Source organism: Amblyraja radiata, chromosome 26, assembly GCF_010909765.2.
Source record: "Amblyraja radiata isolate CabotCenter1 chromosome 26, sAmbRad1.1.pri, whole genome shotgun sequence".
Classification (NCBI taxonomy): domain Eukaryota; kingdom Metazoa; phylum Chordata; class Chondrichthyes; order Rajiformes; family Rajidae; genus Amblyraja; species Amblyraja radiata.
In genome coordinates this window covers 16307052-16326336 of record NC_045981.1, presented here as the reverse complement: position 1 = coordinate 16326336, position 19285 = coordinate 16307052, and the positions used below count along the sequence as shown (strand labels likewise).

The window sequence follows — 19285 nt, the reverse complement described above, 5'->3', positions numbered from 1 at the left end:
AAAAATGCTGGAGTTGTTTTTCTGAGATGGAATTTTGTAATTGGTTTTGTACAGGGAAGGTCGAAGATTCTCAACACAACATTTCTGTTGCAAAGCTGCATTCAGAGTGCAGTGAGCACACTACGTGATGGGAAAGAGGAATGCAGTCGAAACACACAGCGTGTTCAGATACTCCTGGATCTTCTGAGCGAAGAGGATGAATGTGAGGGTAAGCATTACTGCCTGGAAACTATGAATAAATACCTGAATGGCCTGGGCTCTGTCTGCAAGTTTGGTCTTCCATTGTATAAATGGAATGTAGAGACCACTTGATTCCTAAGTTTCTCTGGTACAATCCTACTGTAATAACCTCACAGCTTTAGTTTGAAGGTCTCCTTAATTATTGCTGTGCAACATCTTTTCATGGCAAGAATTGTAAGTGACATTCTTTGTGTAGCGTTACAGCGTGGAAACAGGCCCTTCGGCCCATCGATTCCGCGCTGGCCAGCGATCCACGTACACTAACACCATCCTCCACACGCTAGGGACAATTTACAATTTTACCAAAGCCAATTAACCTACAAGCCTGTACATCTTTGGAGGAAATCGGAGATCCTGGAGAAAACCCACGCAATTCACGGGAAGGACGTACCAACTCCATATGGACGTAAAGTAGCACCCGTAGTCAGGATCAAACCCGGGGTCACTAGCGCTGTAAGGCAGCAACTCTACCGCTGCACCACCGTGTCTCCCATTTGTTGAGGAGTAACTTTCAAGGGGACAATTGTAAGCCACATTCTTCGTTGCTTAAGGCCGTGACCATGTCTGGAGATCACAGTGTGATGAAATACTTTGTTTTATCCGTAAATTAGAAAGTTGGTGATTATACTAAATTAGCCTCTATTCAAACGAGAATCTCCTGGAATCTGGGAGTTCTTTTTAACAAACATATGTAAAGGAAACTTTTATGTTGCATTGCCAATTTGGAAGTTGAAGAAAGATGGAAAGCAATTGTAACACAATGCTGGGCCCTGACAGAGCAACACAATAACGCAGTGGTAGAGTTGCTGCCTTAAAGTGCCAGAGACGCGGGTTCCATCCTGACTGCAGGTGCTGTCTGTACGGAGTTTGCATATTCTCTCTGTGACCGTATGGGTTTTCTCCTCCTGCATTCCAAAGACGTACAGGTTTGTAGGTTAATTGGCTTCTGTAAAATTGTAAATACTCCCTAGTGTGCAAGATAGTGCTAGTATACAGGGTTTACGCTGATCGCCGTGGACACGGTGGGCCAAAGGGCCTGTTTCTGTGTTGTATCTCTAAAGTCTAAAGGCAGTTCTGACTTAAGTTAGCAAGCTGAATCAGTTTCAATACAATAGAGAAATCAATACTCTTACCCCTGGGTTGTAAGCTGCCCAAGCGAAATATGAGGTGCTGTTCCTCCAATTTACATATGGCCTCACTATGACGTTCTCTCGTTCTGTTGATTGATGTCAGCAGTACTTTACATGAATGCACTGTAGTAGTAGTAGTAGCAGTCACTTTTGTTTTTTCGCAGTGGGATTTTTAAGAACAGTCACAGAAAGGCTGATGTTGCAGCTGCAAGAACGGGAAGAAGTGTCACTTGATCCAAAGAAATGGATGTGCAAGGAGGCCCTGAAGATCAAAGCTTTACAGGAAGGTGGGACTTTCAGGTAAGTGAGTGTCTCCTGCAGTCTGCAGCATCTGGGGCAGTGCAGGCTCCACCTGAGAAGCTCCCAGACTTCTCCTAAGCGACCTACCAGTCGGTCAATTTGGGTTTGGGCAAAAGAAGGCCAGGCCTTCCAGCCATCTGCAAATATCACATTCTGAAATACAGTAGTAGTCTTGGTATAATTTAGTTTAGAGCTACAGCATGGAAATGGGCCCTTTGGCACACCAGTCCTCGTCGCCCATCGATCACCCGTTTACACTAGTTCTATGTTATCCCACTTTCTCATTCACTCCCTACATACACTAGGGGCATTTATCAAAGGTCAATTTACCTACAAGCCCGCTCATCATCAGGATGTGGGAGGTAATCCACATGGCCACAGGCAGGGGCGGAAAACCCGGGGGGGCCAGAAGGGACACGTCCCCCCCATGTTTTGAGAGGTGGGGGACATCCCCCCCCCCCCCCCCCCAAGTTTTTGTGATCCCGATTTTTAAATCTCAGTTTTTAGTGCTGGATTGAGCCTCCGAAGTCTCGCGCGTGTGTGTGAGTGTGCGTATGCGCGCGTGGCCGCCAAAAAATTGTGTCCCCCGTCCCCTCCATGTTTTGATAGCGAGTTCCGCTCTTGGCCACAGGGAGAACATGTAAACTCACCACAGGCAGCACACAGAAGTCGGGGTCGAACCCGGATTTCCGGCGCTGTGAGGCACTGTGCCGCACTCATATTTCAAAGAAAACCAAGCAACTGTTTTCATGCTTAATATGTGTGTGTATTTGTTGTCTTTATGCTGATGATGTAGACATACAATATGGAAGTGCATTCAGAACTCCGTTACTCCAAATCTGGCGCAGTTGATTTCCATCCTGGACAGGGACTGTAATCTGAATCTTCTGGTGGATCCGAACGTGGACGAAGACATTAAGCGTCTCTGGCTGAACATCTTCAGTGATACACAGATACTACGAATTTCTCACCAGCCGGGAAATTCAGGGTATGTTTGTCTTACTTGGGCAATAAGCACGTTTTACTATCACAATGAATATTTCCAATGTGACTGAAATCATACTATCGAAAAAATGTATTGATATTTTGACATGAAACCATGAAATAGTCCCATAAGATTTTTTGTCAGTTTCCTATATTAATTTAATCTGTACATCTTTGAAACTTGTAGAACAGGTACAGTTCAAAATTCACAGCTGCAAATGAAATGATATAATGGTATATAACAGATGCAAGCATAATCTGAAAATACATGTCTTAAAATCAATATGCTCACTATTTGTACACTCAACAAGTTTAATGCTTTAAATCTCGTAGCTAGATTTGTTCTCTGCTGATCGAAATATATTGCTTAATTTGTGATCGGGTATATAAGAGGTTAGTATACAAACTTAAAGCACACGGTATTGGGGGTTCAGTATTGATGTGGATAGAGAACTGGCTGGCAGACAGGAAGCAAAGAGTAGGAGTAAACGGGTCCTTTTCACAATGGCAGGCAGTTAGTGGGGTACCGCAAGGCTCAGTGCTTGGACCCCAGCTATTTACAATATATATTAATGATCTGGATGAGGGAATTGAATGCAACATCTCCAAGTTTGCGGATGACACGAAGCTGGGGGGGCAGTGTTAGCTGTGAGGAGGATGCTAGGAGGCTGCAAGGTGACTTGGATAGGTTGGGTGAGTGGGCAAATGCATGGCAGATGCAGTACAATGTGGATAAATGTGAGGTTATCCACTTTGGTGGCAAAAACAGGAAAGTAGACTATTATCTGAATGGTGGTCGATTAGGAAAAGGGGAGATGCAACGAGACCTGGGTGTCATGGTACACCAGTCATTGAAAGTAGGAATGCAGGTGCAGCAGGCAGTGAAGAAAGCAAATGGTATGTTAGCATTCATAGCAAAAGGATTTGAGTATAAGAGCAGGGAGGTTCTACTGCAGTTGTACAGGGTCTTGGTGAGACCACACCTGGAGAATTGCGTACAGTTTTGGTCTCCTAATCTGAGGAAAGACATTCTTGCTATAGAGGGAGTACAGAGAAGGTTCACCAGATTGATTCCTGGGATGGCAGGACTTTCATTTGAAGAAAGACTGGATAGACTCGGCTTGTACACGCTAGAATTCAGAAGATTGAGGGGGGATCTTATAGAAACTTACAAAATTCTTAAGGGGTTGGACAGGCTAGATGCAGGAATATTATTCACGATGTTGGGGAAGTCCAGAACTAGGGGTCACAGTTTAAGGATAAGAGGGAAGTCTTTTAGGACCAAGATGAGAAAATCATTTTTTACACAGAGAGTAGTGAATCTGTGGAATTCTCTGCCACAGAAGGTAGTTGAGGCCAGTTCATTGGCTATATTTAAGAGGGAGTTAGATGTGGCCCTTGTGGCTAAAGGGATCAGGGGGTATGGAGAGAAGGCAGGGATGGGATACTGAGTTGGATGATCAGCCATGATCATATCGAATGGCGGTGCTGGCTCGAAGGGCCGAATGGCCTACTCCTGCACCTATTTTCTATGTTTCTATGTTTCATGCACTATTATCGTCAGGTTGAATGCAAACTCTTATTTGAGGGTGGTTATGATGAGAGTCAACAGTGGACATTAGAAAGAAAGTTACCGCTCACATTGTGTGTGCTGTTGCGCGCTTGAGTTTTGATATATAAAATATCTATATAAAGTACCATACCAAATAAAGTACTATACCATTCTTATCAGGTTGAATGCAAGCTCAGATATGCGTGAAGATGAAAGTTAACATTGGACATAAAAAGAAATTACCGCTCTTGCTGTGTGTGCTGTTGCCCTCAGTTCTTTGAGAACTTAAAAGGTGTAATGAAGAAAACTCCAGGAAAATACCTCCCATGTTCTTCCATTATTTTTCCTATTATTACAAAGTACTAACACATATTGGAACCTTTTTTTATTTTCATCAGGCCAAACGCAGGGGAAGTAACAGTTGAGCGCAAAGTGAGTAAAGGAAGTCTCGATAATCCATGTGCTGCCCCATTCAGCTGGCTGATCAAGGAGTACATCGACCAGCTGTGGACTGAATTTCGCTTTTTGGAAGGTACGTTTGTGCATTTTGGACTCGGTAGATTAATTTCCGCTTCTTATACTTGGTATTAAACATTGTGCTTTTTTGGAATGATGACATATCAAACTTGATTGTTGACTAAAAAGTAGAATACTTGAATGAAGGGAGAGAAATCATCTATGTCATGATGGAAGGCTAAGTGATGAGAATTGAGAAAGGGAGAATGTAGAACTGGGTAATGCTGCTTCCTGAGATTTTGTGTTACTAGGAAGAACCTTTTATATGCCATTTTAAACTTTTGTAAAATTTTGTAAAATTTATATCCTTAGATCTGTTGCATTTTTTTTTCTCAATTATCATTTAGTTTAGTTTTAGTTTAGTTTAGAGATACAGTGCAGAAACAGGCTCTTCAGCACACCGAGTCCGCACCGACCAGCGATCCCCGCACACTAACATTATCCTTCACACACACACACTAGGGACAATTTACAATTTTACCAAGCAATTAGCCTGCAAACTTGTACATCTTTGGAGTGTGGGAGGAAACCGGCGCTCCCGTAGATTCACAGGGAGAATGTACAAGCTCCGTACAGATAAGCACCAGTAGTCAGATCGAACCTGTGTCTCTGACACTGTAAGGCAGCAACTCTAACACTGCTCCACCGTGCTGCCCTGTAAGTCTTCAAGCATCTCTGATCTCATTATCTCCATCTCTGCAATCCTATAATCCTTGAGCATTTTTTGCACTCTTTCTTGCATTACCTCAATTTTTAAATGCTCAGTATTAGTGGTTGTGTCTTAAACCATACAGGATCTCGATTCCCTCATACTCTAAAAAACACCAGGAGGATGAATGTTGTAAAGTGCTCCTCTTTGACAAAGATGCGAGTCATTTTCCCAAATAGCTCCTATGTGTCTCGGTGTCAGAATCGATACAAAGATGTTCCTATTCAAACGGGCTGTTTGACTATAACAAAACCACTATTTAAATGCTTATTATTATTATTATTATTATTATAATAAGTTTGTATACCAATCTGCATCCATGGATAAAGTTTTGGCATGGCTGATTCCCTGATAATCATAGTAACATATGGTGAAATATTCATCTTATTCAGGTGCCACTGACAGAAACAAAGCTAAAATGCTAAAATTTGTCGAGAGTTTTAACAAGAGTAAGCTCGGGGAGTATATAGCAAATCTAAGTGAAGAAGGAAAACGCAACCTTGGTCAGCGATATCTGACTGATTTTATTCTGATGACTATCGATATTAGCTCTTGTGATGAACTTAAGGTAAGTCTTTTTTTTTAAATTCCTTCTACATTTATTTTAAAAAATCTTTTATGAATGAATCAGGTAACTGAGCAAGTAACTCGATCATTGTATTTTCATTGGGCCCACTTTATACTGTCCTTAATATTCCATGCCACTGTAACACAAAAAGTGCTTACATTTTATTAACTAGTTAAACCCAAAATAATTTTCCAAAAAAAGTTTTTTCTATCCTCTGATAAAACTCCATATGGTTTGGTCTAGTTTAGAGATACAGCCCGGAAACAGGCCATTCGGCCCACCGACCAGCGATCCCCGTGCACTAACGCCATCCTACACACACTAGGGGCAATTTACTATTTTGCTAAGCCAATTGGCCTACAAACATATACGCCTTTGGTGTGTGGGAGGAAATTGGAGCAGCAGGAGAAAACACACGCAGGTCACGGGAGAACATACAAACAGCATACAGACAGCACCCGTAGTCAGGATCAAACCCCTGGTCTCTGGCGCTGTAAGGCAGCAACTCTACTGTGCCACTCTATTGAACATGAAACTGTGCAGAATTTACATTATTATTCACGTTTCTTCAAGAATGTCACAATAACTGCAGAAATGTTCAAATAGCCGAAGGACCAAATACGTTTGCTTCAAGCATTACATTGAAAGATTGATTGTATGATGATAGTGAACCAGAGAGTTAAAAAAAACCCAGTAATAAAACCAAGAATAGGCTACACACCCCTTCAAACGTGCAAGGCATTTCATGTGATTATCACCAATTAGATTTTGGACTCCCCTCCATTCTCCTGTCCCATAAAGTTTGGTTCCTCTATACATGGAATAATGGTCTGTGCCACTCCCTGGGTAGCGAGTTCCAAAAATTCATGACCCCCCCAGAGAAAAAGTCCTCTGCAGGAGGTAATTGAGGCAGGGACTATCCCAAAGTTTAAGAAACAGTTAGACAGGTACTTGGATAGGACAGGTTTGGAGGGATATAGTTCAAATGCAGGCAGGTGGGACTAGTGTAGCTGGGACATGTTGGCCAGTGTGAACAAGTTGGGCTGAAGGGCCCTTTTCCACACTGTATCACTCTATGACTGTCTTAAACAGCCCCTTGTTCTGAAACTATGACAATTGCCCTCGATTTCCCATGATGAAAATGGATAGAAAATGGCAGAAAATGGAAATATTAATAAATTCAGGCATTTTGTTATTATTACCAATTTCATTCAATTGCACTTTAAAGAGACCTATGTTCTCTGCTCCCCCATTTGAAACATGTCCATGTAAGACCTATCCTTACACCTCCTCATTCACATCCATTCAGAATCCCAAAAGCCCTTCCAGGAGAGACATGCACTTGCTCTAACCTCATCTGCTGACCTTAGGTGCTCCCAATATGGTCTCCTTTACATAGGCAACATAGGTGATTGTTTTGCCCAATATTTGCACTCGGTCCACCAAAGCCTGTGGATCTCCTAGTTACTGAACATTTTAACTCCCATTTCCATTCTGCCCTGTGACTCCTCCTTTACCAGAGTGATGGCAAGCAAAATGGGGGAACAATATCTCATATTCCACTTGGGTAGCTTACAATGTAATGGTGTGAACTTTGAATTCTCCAAATCCAAGTAACAACCAATTTTTCAATACTTCCCCGCTCCCTTGTTCCTGTGTCCACCCCCACCCCACCCCAGCACTCATGCTATCCTGCCCTTCCCCGTTAGTGGAATTTAAAGGACTTTTGGAGGGGTAGGAAATGAAGGAATATGAGTTAAGTGCAGAGATATGTGATGGTCTTGGCATCATGTTGAGCACAGACATTGCGGGCCGAAGATACTGTTCTTGTTCTGACATATAGAGGTACTGAGGTGACAGAGGTACTGTTCTCTGTTCTGACATATAGTTTGGTAATAGTAATATTACCTGTTAATGGCTGAAGTAGTTGAACCGTAGATCATTTGCAGTCAGTGAAGAGGGTAATTTGTGCAACAGCAATACCATTTATTTCCGATGTTGGAATGAGGGACAGTGTCATTTGCAAAATGATTTGATTTCTGAGGGTAATGAGCCTGAGGACTCTCAGTATCAATTTACAGACTGCAACCAAGAAATGAAAATGTTCCATTGATAAATTGCACTGACATTGGAGTGCTTTCAGATGGGACCAGTGGCAGTGAAAGTGGTACAAATAAAAGATGAGAAACATGAAGATTGCAAGACTTGGTTTAGGCAATGTCAGGAATGAGCTGTGCACTCATTTCATGAAAGAAGAATATGAAAGTTTATAAGATATCAGCAGAATACGTAAATTGTGGAATTACTTGCTAGGCCACATTTGGAGTGCGGTTGGTCGCCCCCATCGCAGTTCTGTTTCGAAGGCTTTGTGAGGGCGCAGAAGAGATTTGCCTGGATGCTGCTTGGATTAGAGGATATTAGGTCTGTCGAGGTTGGATAAACCTCTGGTTCTCTGGAGCTTCGCCGGAGGCTGATTGGAGACTGGATAGACATTTATAAAATTATTATTGGAGGCACAGATGGGGGAGATGGTCATTAACTTTTTTCCGGAGTGGAAATGTCAAATACAAGATGGTAAATCTTCAAGATAAGTCGGGGAAATTTGAAGGGGATGTGCAGGGCAAGTTTTTTTTACACAGGGGGAGGTGGGGAGGGGGGGGGGGGGGGGTGGGATGGAGGGATAAGGATGGGAGGTCAGTTAATTAGCTTCATGTTCCGCATAGATTTATCATGGGCCAACAGGGCTGTTGTACTGTTCTGTGCTTCGACACTTCTACATTACTTGGAGGATCAGGCAGCATCTGTGGAGAGAGAAACAGAGTAATCAATAACTTATCAGCAGAACTGGGAAAGGTTGAAAATTTCATAGAGGGACGAGGTGGAGAGAACAGAGTACCTGTGATTAAGTGGAGACAAAGAGAGACCGGATGAATGCCGACTGTTTATTGAGAGAAGATGGTGAAGATACAGCAATGTTGGCTAGTTTGTCCAAAGTAGATGCAAATACAGAGACATAAATGAGAACATACTTAGTTAGAAATGTGTGATAAAAATCTTACATAAATAAGAATTTTAGTGAAGCCCAGAGGGTCAGGCAGTTGAGTTATTCCAGCCCTTTGTGTTCTCTTTTCGCTAGTTCTGATATAAGGTAATTGAACTATGACGTTAACTGATATTTTCCTTGTATGATGATGCTGCCTGACCCGCTGACTTACTCCAGCGCTTTTTTAGTTTGTAAACCAGCATCTGCAGTTCCTTGTGTCTACATTAGAGCTGACCAGTTTACCAACAGTTATTATGTGTTTAGATCAGAACCAATGATAAAAAAATGATCAGTAGTTATGTAATTGCTGATTCATTCAGTTTAGTTTTTTGCCACGTTTATGAGATATAATGAAAAGGTTTTGTTGTGTGTTATCCAGTCAGCAGAAAGACAATACATGATTACAGTCGAGCCATTTACATTGTGTAGGTACGTGAAAAGGGAATAACGTATAGTGCAAGGCAAAGTCTGATCAAGGACAGTCCGAGGGTCACCAATCAGGTAGATAATAGTTCAGCACTGCTCTCTGGTTGTGGTAGGATGATTCAGTTGCCTGATTGTAGCTGGGAGGAAACAGTCACTGAATCTGGAGGTGGCGTTTTCACTCTTCTATACCTATTGCCTGATGGGAGAGGGGAGACGAGGGAGTGGCCAGGGTGCGACTCGTCCTTGATTATGCTGCTGGCCTTGCGGAGGCAGCGTGAGGCATAAATGGAGTCAATGTAAGGGCGGTTGTTTTGTGTGATGGTCTGGGCTGCGTCCACAATTCGCTGCCATTTCTTGTCGTCTTGGATGGAACTGTTATCAAACCAAGCTGTGATGCATCCCGATCAGTAACCTTCTACAGCGCATCGATGGAGTCTTGGTGAGAGTTGTTGCGGACATGCCGAACTTCCTAAGCCTTCGAAGGAAGTAGAGGTGCTGGTGTGCTGACATCCCCTTCTCAATGTAATTTGGTGAAATCCACAGCAAGAATAATCATGCAACTCATTTAAAATAGCCAGATCTCTTGTGAGCTATGTTCAAATGCACGTTTGCTTAAAGGAAATTCCAAATATTGTTCTTCAGAAGGTCTAAATTTAGTTTTAGCTTCGAGATACAGCATGGAAACAGGTCCTAGGGGCCCACCATGCCCACGCCGGCCATTGATCACCCGTTCCCACTAGTTCTATATTATCCCACTTTCTCATCTACTCCCTTCACACCAGGGGCAATTTACAGTGAACAATTACCAACGAACCAGAATTTCTTTAGGATGCGGGAGGAAACCTATGCGATCACAGGGAGAATGTGCAAACACCACACGGACAGCACCCGAGGTCAGGATCGAACCTGGGTCTCTGGCGCTGTGAGAATAGTGATGTTTCCACTAGTGGGAGAGTCGAGGACTAGAGGTCATAGCGTCAGAATTAAAGAACGTTCTTTTAGGAAGGAGATGAGGAGAAATTTCTTTAGTTGGGTGGTGGCGAATCTGAGGAATTCTTTGCCACAGAAGACTGAGGAGGCCAAGTAAGTGGATATTTTAAAGGCAGAGATAGATAGATTCTTGATTAGTACAGGTGTCAGAGGTTATGGGGAGAAGGCAGGAGAATGGGGCTAGGAGGGAGAGATAGATCAGCCATGATTGAATGGCGGAATAGAATTGATGGGCCGAATGGCCTAATTTTACTCGTACCACATGATCTTGCGACCTTACCACGGCAGCTCTACCGGCTGTGCTATTGTGCTGCCCTATTTCCTGACTTCAATGGTTATTTGCCATTATCTATACTATTTTCCAGGTGAGCATGACATGAACAAGGAACATCCTTGCATCTTGCTGTTTTAAGACAATAAACTAAACTGTAAATCTCTTTCACCCTAGCTACGACATAATGTCAGCGCTCTCCCACTCAAAAGAACAAGGAAATTCAGAGACTAACTTTTGTGAATTATTTTGTTTGAAGGTTCTGCAACTCTGCATATTGATGCCTTTGTTTTTAATTTAAAGATATTCAAGATGGCATTTATATCCTGCCTGAATGAGCTTCACAGTGACTCTGAACCGACCCTTCTGGAACATTCACCTACGTGGATACATATTGCATACAATGTTTTCAAAAAACGACTGCAAAATTTGTCCAATACGTTTGTGCTCTACCCAAAAGTCCTGGAATGTTTTCGGAATTGGAGACCAGGAGCATTGGATTCTAACAAAATGGTGAGTTGCATAAAGGGTATTGTAAAAATATTCAAATCTTCTGACTAAAGTTGACATTTAAACACAAAGCTTTTAGAGATACAGCATAGAACCTGGCTGAGCAAGTCCACTCCGACCATCGATCGCCCATTCACACTAGTTCCACTTTATTCCCACTTTCCCATCCGCTCCCTACACACCAGGGGCAATTTATAGAGGCCCGTTAACCTACAAACCCACAAGTCTTTGGAATGTGAAAGGAATTTGAGGAAGGACCTTCTTGCTATTGAGGGAGTGCAGCATAGGTTTCACGAGGTTAATTCCCGGGATGGCGGGACTGTCATATGATGAAAGAATGGAGCGACTGGGCTTGTATTCACTGGAATTTAGAAGGATGAGAGGAGATCTTATTGAAACATATATAATTATTAAGGGATTGGACATGCTGGATGCAGGAAACATGTTCCCGATGTTGGGGGGAGTCCAGAACCAGGGGCCGCAGTTTAAGAATAAGGGGTAGGCCATTTAGAACTAAGACAAGGAAACACTTTTTTCACAGAGTTGTGAATTTGTGGAATTCTCTGCCTCATAAGGCAGTGGAGGCCGATTCACTGGTTGCATTCAAAAGAGAGTTTGGCAGAGCTCTTTAGGGCTAGCGGAATCAAGGGGTATGGGAAGAAGGCAGGAACGGGGTACTGATTGTGGATGATTAGCCATGGTCACATTGATTGGCGGTGCTGGCTCGAAGGGCCGAATGGCCTACTCCTGCACCTATTGTCTATGTATCTATGAAACCAGAGCACCCAGATGAAACCCACATGGTCACAGGGGGAACATGAAAACTTCACACAGTCAGCACCAAAGGTCAGGATCGAACCTCGGCCTCTGGCGCTGTGAGGCAGCAGATCTACCAGCTGCTTCACTCTGCCACCCTCAAATGATCTTTAAACTGTGATTTGACAGCAGTATTAAATATCTTTCTACTGACAAGTTGTCTATTTGTTGTCTATTTAGCCTTTATATCTCATTGAAAGTATGTATTTCTGTTAAAGACTGTCTTGCTAGCCATTTAACATGCATATTTTACATTTGCTCCCAATGTTGCCTATATTGTGTGACTACTCAGGCCATAGCAGGAAAGGTTGGGTGTACCACCCCTTCCCCCACTTCTAAAAAGAACTTGAAACCCTAAGACTTGAGATTGGGTTGGGGTCAGGTGGACACCTCACTGGGAGTCATGGAGGTATACAGCATGGAAACGGATCGTACAACCCTATTCATCCTCGCCAACAAAGATGTCTACCTGAGCTAGTTCCATTTGCCTGCATCTGGCTTATATCCCTCTGAATCTTTCATATCCATGTGTATAAAATCACGAGAGGAATAGATCGGTTAGATGCACAGAGTCTCTTGCCCAGAGTAGGAGAATTGAGGATCAGAGGACATAGGTTTAAGGTGACAGGGAAAATATTGTATAGGAAGCTGAGGGGTAACTTTTTCACACAAAGGGTGGTGGGTGTGTGGAACAAGCTGCCAGAGGAGGAAGTTGAGGTAAGGAATATCCCAACGTTTAAGAAACAGTTAGACAGGTACATGGATAGGACAGGTTTGGAGGGATGTGGACCAAAAACGGGCAGGTGGGACTAGTTTAGCTGGGACATGTTGGGCAAGTTGGGCCGGAGGGCCTGTTTCCACACTGTATCACTCTATGACTCTGACTCTGCACCTATCAATGGAATAATTGTACTCGTCTCTACTGCTTCCCGTGGCTGCCCATTCTCTATACTCACCATCTACTGTGTGAAAAGCTTGTTGTTATGGAGCAGACATTTAGTAGTTCTAGTTACACTGGGACCATGCCCAAGAGCAATATCATTAAGCAGCTATCTCATATTGCCTGACATAGTCATGAAGGAATTTTGCTATTCCTGCATTTATCAATGCGAACATTACTTAATCGAAGAAGAAAACTTCTCAGAAAGTGTTTGTTTATTTTTCAGACCCTCGACCTACATGCAGCCTATGCCTGTGCTGAAATGGCTCAAGCTGTGAATATTGAGACGGTCAAAGACTGTAAACAACTGATGGAAATAATGGAAACTGTACAGCCAGCAGTTGAACTGGTTTTTGACAAAAACTACCTGAAGCCGTGCAGATCCACATACCAGCAAATTGTATCTCGGATAAGGCAAGCCACATTTTACCATAAGCCAAATGTTATATGTGGTCAAAATCTAAAATAAAATAGAAAATGCTGGGAATACTGAGCAATGGAGATGATCTTTGTTAAATTCGTCTCCTTTTTCAAAAAAATTGCCAGAAGTTTTCTTCTTCAAGTATTATCCATCCAATAAAAACCACATGTTCTTTATCTCCTACAGTTTACCTCCACACCTGCTACTAGATGTGTTGGTTCATTTGCAAACAGACCCGCTCTGGCTGGTCTGTGGAGATATTTTCCTCCTTCACTAATCTAAATTTCTGGTGACGATAAATGTCACTGTATCAGTTGGTGCATGTGACAATAAATGTCTCATGTCTTAAATGGGCAAATCTGTGTAGGGTGGCACAGTGGTAGAGTTTCTGCCTTACAATGCCAGAGACCCGGATTCAAACCTGACTTTGGGTGTTTTTTGTACGCCGTTTGTACATTCTGTCTTTAACCCCGTGGGTTTTCTCCGGGTGCTCTGGTTTCTTTCCACATTCCAAAGATGTGCAGGTTTAGAAACATAGAAAATAGGTGCAGGAGTAGGCCATTCGGCCCTTCCAGCCTGCACCGCCATTCAATATGATCATGGCTGATCATCCAACTCGGTATCCTGTACCTGCTTTCTCACCATACCCCCTGATCCCTTTAGCCACAAGGGCCACATCTAACTCCCTCTTAAATATAGCCAATGAACTGGCCTCAACTACCTTCTGTGGCAGAGACTTCCAGAGATTCACCACTCTCTGTGTGAAAAATGTTTTTCTCATCTCTGTCCTAAAGGATTTCCCCTTTATCCTTAAACTGTGACCCCTTGTCCTGGACTTCCCCAACATCGGGAACAATCTTACTGCATCTAGCCTGTCCAACCCCTTAAGAATTTTGTAAGTTTCTATAAGATCCCCCCTCAATCTTCTAAATTCTAGCGAGTACAAGCCAAGTCTATCCAGTCTTTCTTCATATGAAAGTCCTGACATCCCAGGAATCAGTCTGGTGAATCTTCTCTGTACTCCCTCTACGGCAAGAATGTCTTTCCTCAGATTAGGAGACCAAAACTGTACGCAATACTCCAGGTGTGGTCTCACCAAGACCCTGTACAACTGCAGTAGAACCTCCCTGCTCCTATACTCTAATCTTTTTGCTATGAATGCTAACATACCATTCGCCTTCTTCACTGCCTGCTGCACCTGCATGCCTACTTTTAATGACTGGTGTACCATGACACCCAGGTCTCGTTGCATCTCCCCTTTTCCTAATCGGCCACCATTCAGATAATAGTCTACTTTCCTGTTTTTGCCACCAAAGTGGATAACCTCACATTTATCCACATTATACTGCATCTGCCATGCATTTGCCCACTCACCCAGCCTATCCAAGTCACCTTGCAGCCTCCTAGCAGTTTGTAGGTTAATTGGCTTCTGTAAATTACTCCTAGTATGTAGGATGTGAAATTGGGATAATATAGTACTAGTGTACATGTGATCAAAGGTCGTCGCTGGCAGGGTGGGCCAAAGGGTCTGCTTCCACGTGGTATCTCGAAAACTAAAACCAAACCTAAAACTAGATCAATAGAAATATAAAATGAATTCCACATCAGCCATGAACCTGGACAAAAATATTTTTGCTGATCTCTACAACTACAAGCCAATTCTTCGGATGATACAGTCGACACTGAAATTATCATTAAAAGCTTTTTAGGGAATGAGATCCTGTCATGCTACCCAACATGGTGGATTAGTTTAGGTTTAGTTTAGAGATACAGCACAGAAACATGCCCTTCGGCCCACCGAGTCCACATTGACCAGCGAGCTCTACACATTAACACTATCCTACACACACTAGGGACAATTTACATTTATACCAAGCCAATTAACCTCCAAACCTGTACGTCTTTGGAGTGTGGGAGGAAACCAAAGATCAAGGAGAAAACCCACACAAGTCACGGGGAGAACGTACAAACTCCGTAATAGTCGGGTTCGAACCTGGGTCCCTGGAGCTGTAAGGCAGCAACTCTACCACTGAGAAGCTTTCACGATTTACTGATGCGATAATCATTTTATTATTTCAAGTAGATAACTGTGCAAACCCGTGGGGCGTAGGGGAGGGTATGAAATGGGGAAATCAGCATTTGTTTTGTCTACTTTGGACCGGCAAGGTAGGTTGGAGATTGACACAAAGTGCTGGAGTAACTCAGCGGGCCAGGCAGCATCTCTGGAGAAAAGGAATGGGTGACATTTCGGGTCTAGACCATTCCTCATACCTTTTCTCCGGAGATGCTGCCTGACCCGCTGAGTTAGAAACATAGAAAATAGGTGCAGGAGGAGGCCATTTGGCCCTTCCAGCCAACACCGCCATTCATTGTGATCATGGCTGATCATCCCCAATTAATAACCCATGCCTGCCTTCTCCCCATATCCCTTGTTTCCACTAGCCCCTAGAGCTCTATCTAATTCTCTCTTAAATCCCTCCATGGGGTGGTCAGAAAGGCTTTTGGTTTATTGGCCTTCATCAGTTGGGGTATTGAGAGTATAGCAGTTGGGATGCTATGTGACAGTTGTACAAGACATTGATGAGGTCGTATTTGGAGTATTAAGTTTTGGTCACCCTGCTAAAGGTAGGAGATTGTTACGCTAGAAAGCGTACAGAGAAGATTAAAAGCCCTGTCCCACGGTACGAGTTCATTACAGGAGTTCTCCTGAGTTTGCCCTAATTCGAACTCGGAGATTTACGGTAATGGCCACTCGTCGGTACTCGGGGCTCTCGTGGACATTTTTCAACATGTGGAAAAATCTTCACGAGTCTTCCTGTGCTTGCATGCCGTTAGCGAATCTTCCCGAGTACCTGCCGTTAGCGCTAAGAGACGTCCCCGAGCTCCGATGTACCCGCTACGTTCATTCTCCGTGCTTACCGCGAGTTTGATTTTTTTTTAAACTCGGGAGAGCTCTTGGAATGAACTCGTACCGTGGGACAGGGCTTTTATGAAGATGTTGCCAAGACTTGAGGGAACTCTCCATAGGGAGAGGTTGGGAAGGGTAACACTGTATTCCTTGCAGAAGGCTGAGAGGATGTTATAGAGGTGTGTAAGATTGAAAGGGGCATAGATAGAGTGAACTTATACTTTTAACCAGAACAGGGAAATCAAAAAACAGAGGACATAGGTTCAAGGTGAGGGGGGAAAGATTTAATACGAACCTGAGGGGCAAATTTTTCACACTGAAAATATACCCATTGGTGGGTACATTTAACAAGCTGCCAGAGGAGGTAGTTGAGGCAGGTACAATAAAAAAAATTAAAAGATTTGCACATGGATAGGAAAGGTGGTAGAGGGGGGTATGGGTCAAATATGGGCAGGTGGGACAAGTGTAGATGTGGAATCCTGGTTGACATGGGTAAGTTAATTCCATGTTGGATGACTCTATGACTAGAACTCATTTATAATTTATCCTCCATTAACCATACATCCATCGGGCAAAAGGTATTGCAGTGTGCCGCGCTCACCTCCACATTTAAGGACAGTTTCTTCTCAGCTGTTCTCAGGCAACTGAACCATCCTATCAACAAATAGAGAGCAGCCCTGCACTACCATCAACCTCATTGGAGACCCTTAGACTATTTCTGATCTGACTTTACAGGCTTTATCTTGCACTAAACGTTATTCACATTATTCCCTTTATCCTGCATCTGAACACTGTGGATGGCTCGATTGTAATCATGTATTGTCTTTCCGCTGACTGGTTAGCGTGCAACAAAAGCCTTCCACCATACTTCGGTACACGTGACAATAAACTAGCCTCAACACAACAGTGGACACTTCAGTTCTGATACAAGTGTCTGCTCCTTTTGATGGATAATTCCAATTTTAGAAAACTGCAAGGAGTAGTAACGTAATATTTTATTATCTCTTAGAACTCTCTGGGACAGTGCACGTGTGTTGTGCGTGTTTATCGAACATGTTGTGTTGACAGCCGGTCACATTGACTGCAGGTTACAGGACATTGCCGTAAAACATTGTTCGCTGCTTCAGAAGGTAATGATTACCAATCTGTAAAAAAAACTGTACAATGGAAGAAATTGTCTTTAAGCTAACCACATCTTTTAATCATTATACGTGAACCGATTTTAAGAATAATTGGCTGCTTGTAGAAAATCATGAGGGGGAATTGATAGGGTGAATACACAGCCTTTTACCCAGGGTAGAGGAATCAATAACAGGAGGATGTGGGTTGCAGGTGAGGGGGAAAACTCAATAGGAATCTGAGGGCAACTTTTTCAGTCAGATTGTGATGGGTAAATGGGATGAGCCAGAATGTAGTTGAGGCAGATTCAATATCAACATGCGTGCAAATGGGACTAGATGAGATGGAGCATCTTGATTGGTATGGACGAGGGGCTGAATGGCCTGTTTGAGTGCTGTATGACTCAATGGACTCTGTCAGAATGGTCAGCACATGGAGTTTCTGGATGCTCTCTTTAATAAAGTATTATTTAAAATTTTTCTTCTTCAGAACCTAAAACTCCATCAAATACATTATTCCCCCCAAAAAGATGTCAGCTTTAACCATAGACAGACACAAAAAGCTGTAGTAACTCAGAGGGTCAAGCAGCATCTCTGGAGAAGAGGAATGTGACATTTTGGGTCGAGACCCTTCTTCAGAGTGAGAGTCGGGGAAGGGGAAAGGGAAACGAGGGATATATATGGTGATATTGAGATGTATAGAACAAATGAATGAAAGATATGCAATAAGCAGCAATGATCAAGGAATGGTAGAGCCCACAATGGTCCATTGTTGGTAGGCAAAAAAATGTTGGAGTAACTCAGTGGGCCAGGCAGCGAGAAGGAATGGGTGACATTCCGGGTCGCGACCCTTCCTCATCCACTGCAAAATCTCCTCAAGGTATGTCTACTTTGAAGGTTCTCCTCCTCTCAGCCTGTCCCGCTGTTACCCTGGCATTTTGTGTCTAGCTTCGATTTAAACCAGCATCTGCAGTTCTTTCCTACACACATGGTCCATTGTTGGCTGGGCGCTAGATGATAACGAGTAATACAGATCAATGAAACCAAACAGGACGACAGTGAAACTAGTACAATGACTAGGAAAGGGGAGGGATGGAGCGAGAGGGGATGCAAGGCTTACTGATAGTTGGGGGGGGGGGAAATATTCATACTGCTGGTTTATAAACTTCCCAGGCAAAATGTGAAGTGCTGCTCCTCCAATTAGCCTCAATCTGACAATGGAGGAGGCCCAGGACAGAAAGGTCAGTACAGGAAGAGGAGTTAAAGTGTTTGGCAATCGGGAGACCACGTAGGGCAAGGCGGACTGAGTAAAGGTGTTCAGCGAGGTGATCGACTAGTGAACACTAGGTCTTGTAATATCCACCTTCTTCCATCTTCAATTATTTTAACGGTGGGACTAACAAATTGCATGAACGTGTGATAATATTAGCGGACACATTAAAGCTATTTGTCCTGCCTTTTAAATCACGGACAATAATTTCAGGACTTAAGTTTTCTCCACGTGGCAAGAATAGTTAATGAGAGGATTTGTATAATATTGTTTAGAAGTTTCCAATGTTCTGAATCGACCACTATTCTATTTTTCTGGCGATATCTCGGTATGTTGAATGATAAAAATGTATCCACCATTTACACAGATCCTCAGGACGTCCTCTGATATGAAGGACTGTAAGACGGTTGAAGGAGTGATTGAAGTGCTGCAGTCATGTAATGAGATGTCCAGTCTGTTGGACCACAGGTAAAATGGTCTTCAATTCACTGTTTAGCCCTCATGCTCATGCAGCTCATCTAGTTCATGTGGCCCTACATTAAACGCATTTTATTGGCCTCGCATTCCCATTCA

At 43.2% G+C, this 19285-nt stretch overlaps 1 protein-coding gene across 3 annotated transcripts in view; it reads left to right on the top strand.

The window, feature by feature from the left end:
• The window catches only part of LOC116987958 (E3 ubiquitin-protein ligase rnf213-alpha-like), a 138398-nt gene that overhangs the window by 79926 nt on the left and 39187 nt on the right, over positions 1-19285 (top strand). For all 3 annotated transcript variants that reach the window (XM_033044311.1, XM_033044309.1, XM_033044310.1), the window contains 9 exons: positions 55-208; positions 1535-1670; positions 2467-2658; positions 4605-4738; positions 5824-5999; positions 11033-11242; positions 13222-13409; positions 17334-17454; positions 19080-19180. In XM_033044311.1, coding sequence (XP_032900202.1) covers positions 55-208; positions 1535-1670; positions 2467-2658; positions 4605-4738; positions 5824-5999; positions 11033-11242; positions 13222-13409; positions 17334-17454; positions 19080-19180 — 1412 coding nt within the window. The remainder of the gene's footprint in view (positions 1-54; positions 209-1534; positions 1671-2466; positions 2659-4604; positions 4739-5823; positions 6000-11032; positions 11243-13221; positions 13410-17333; positions 17455-19079; positions 19181-19285) is intronic.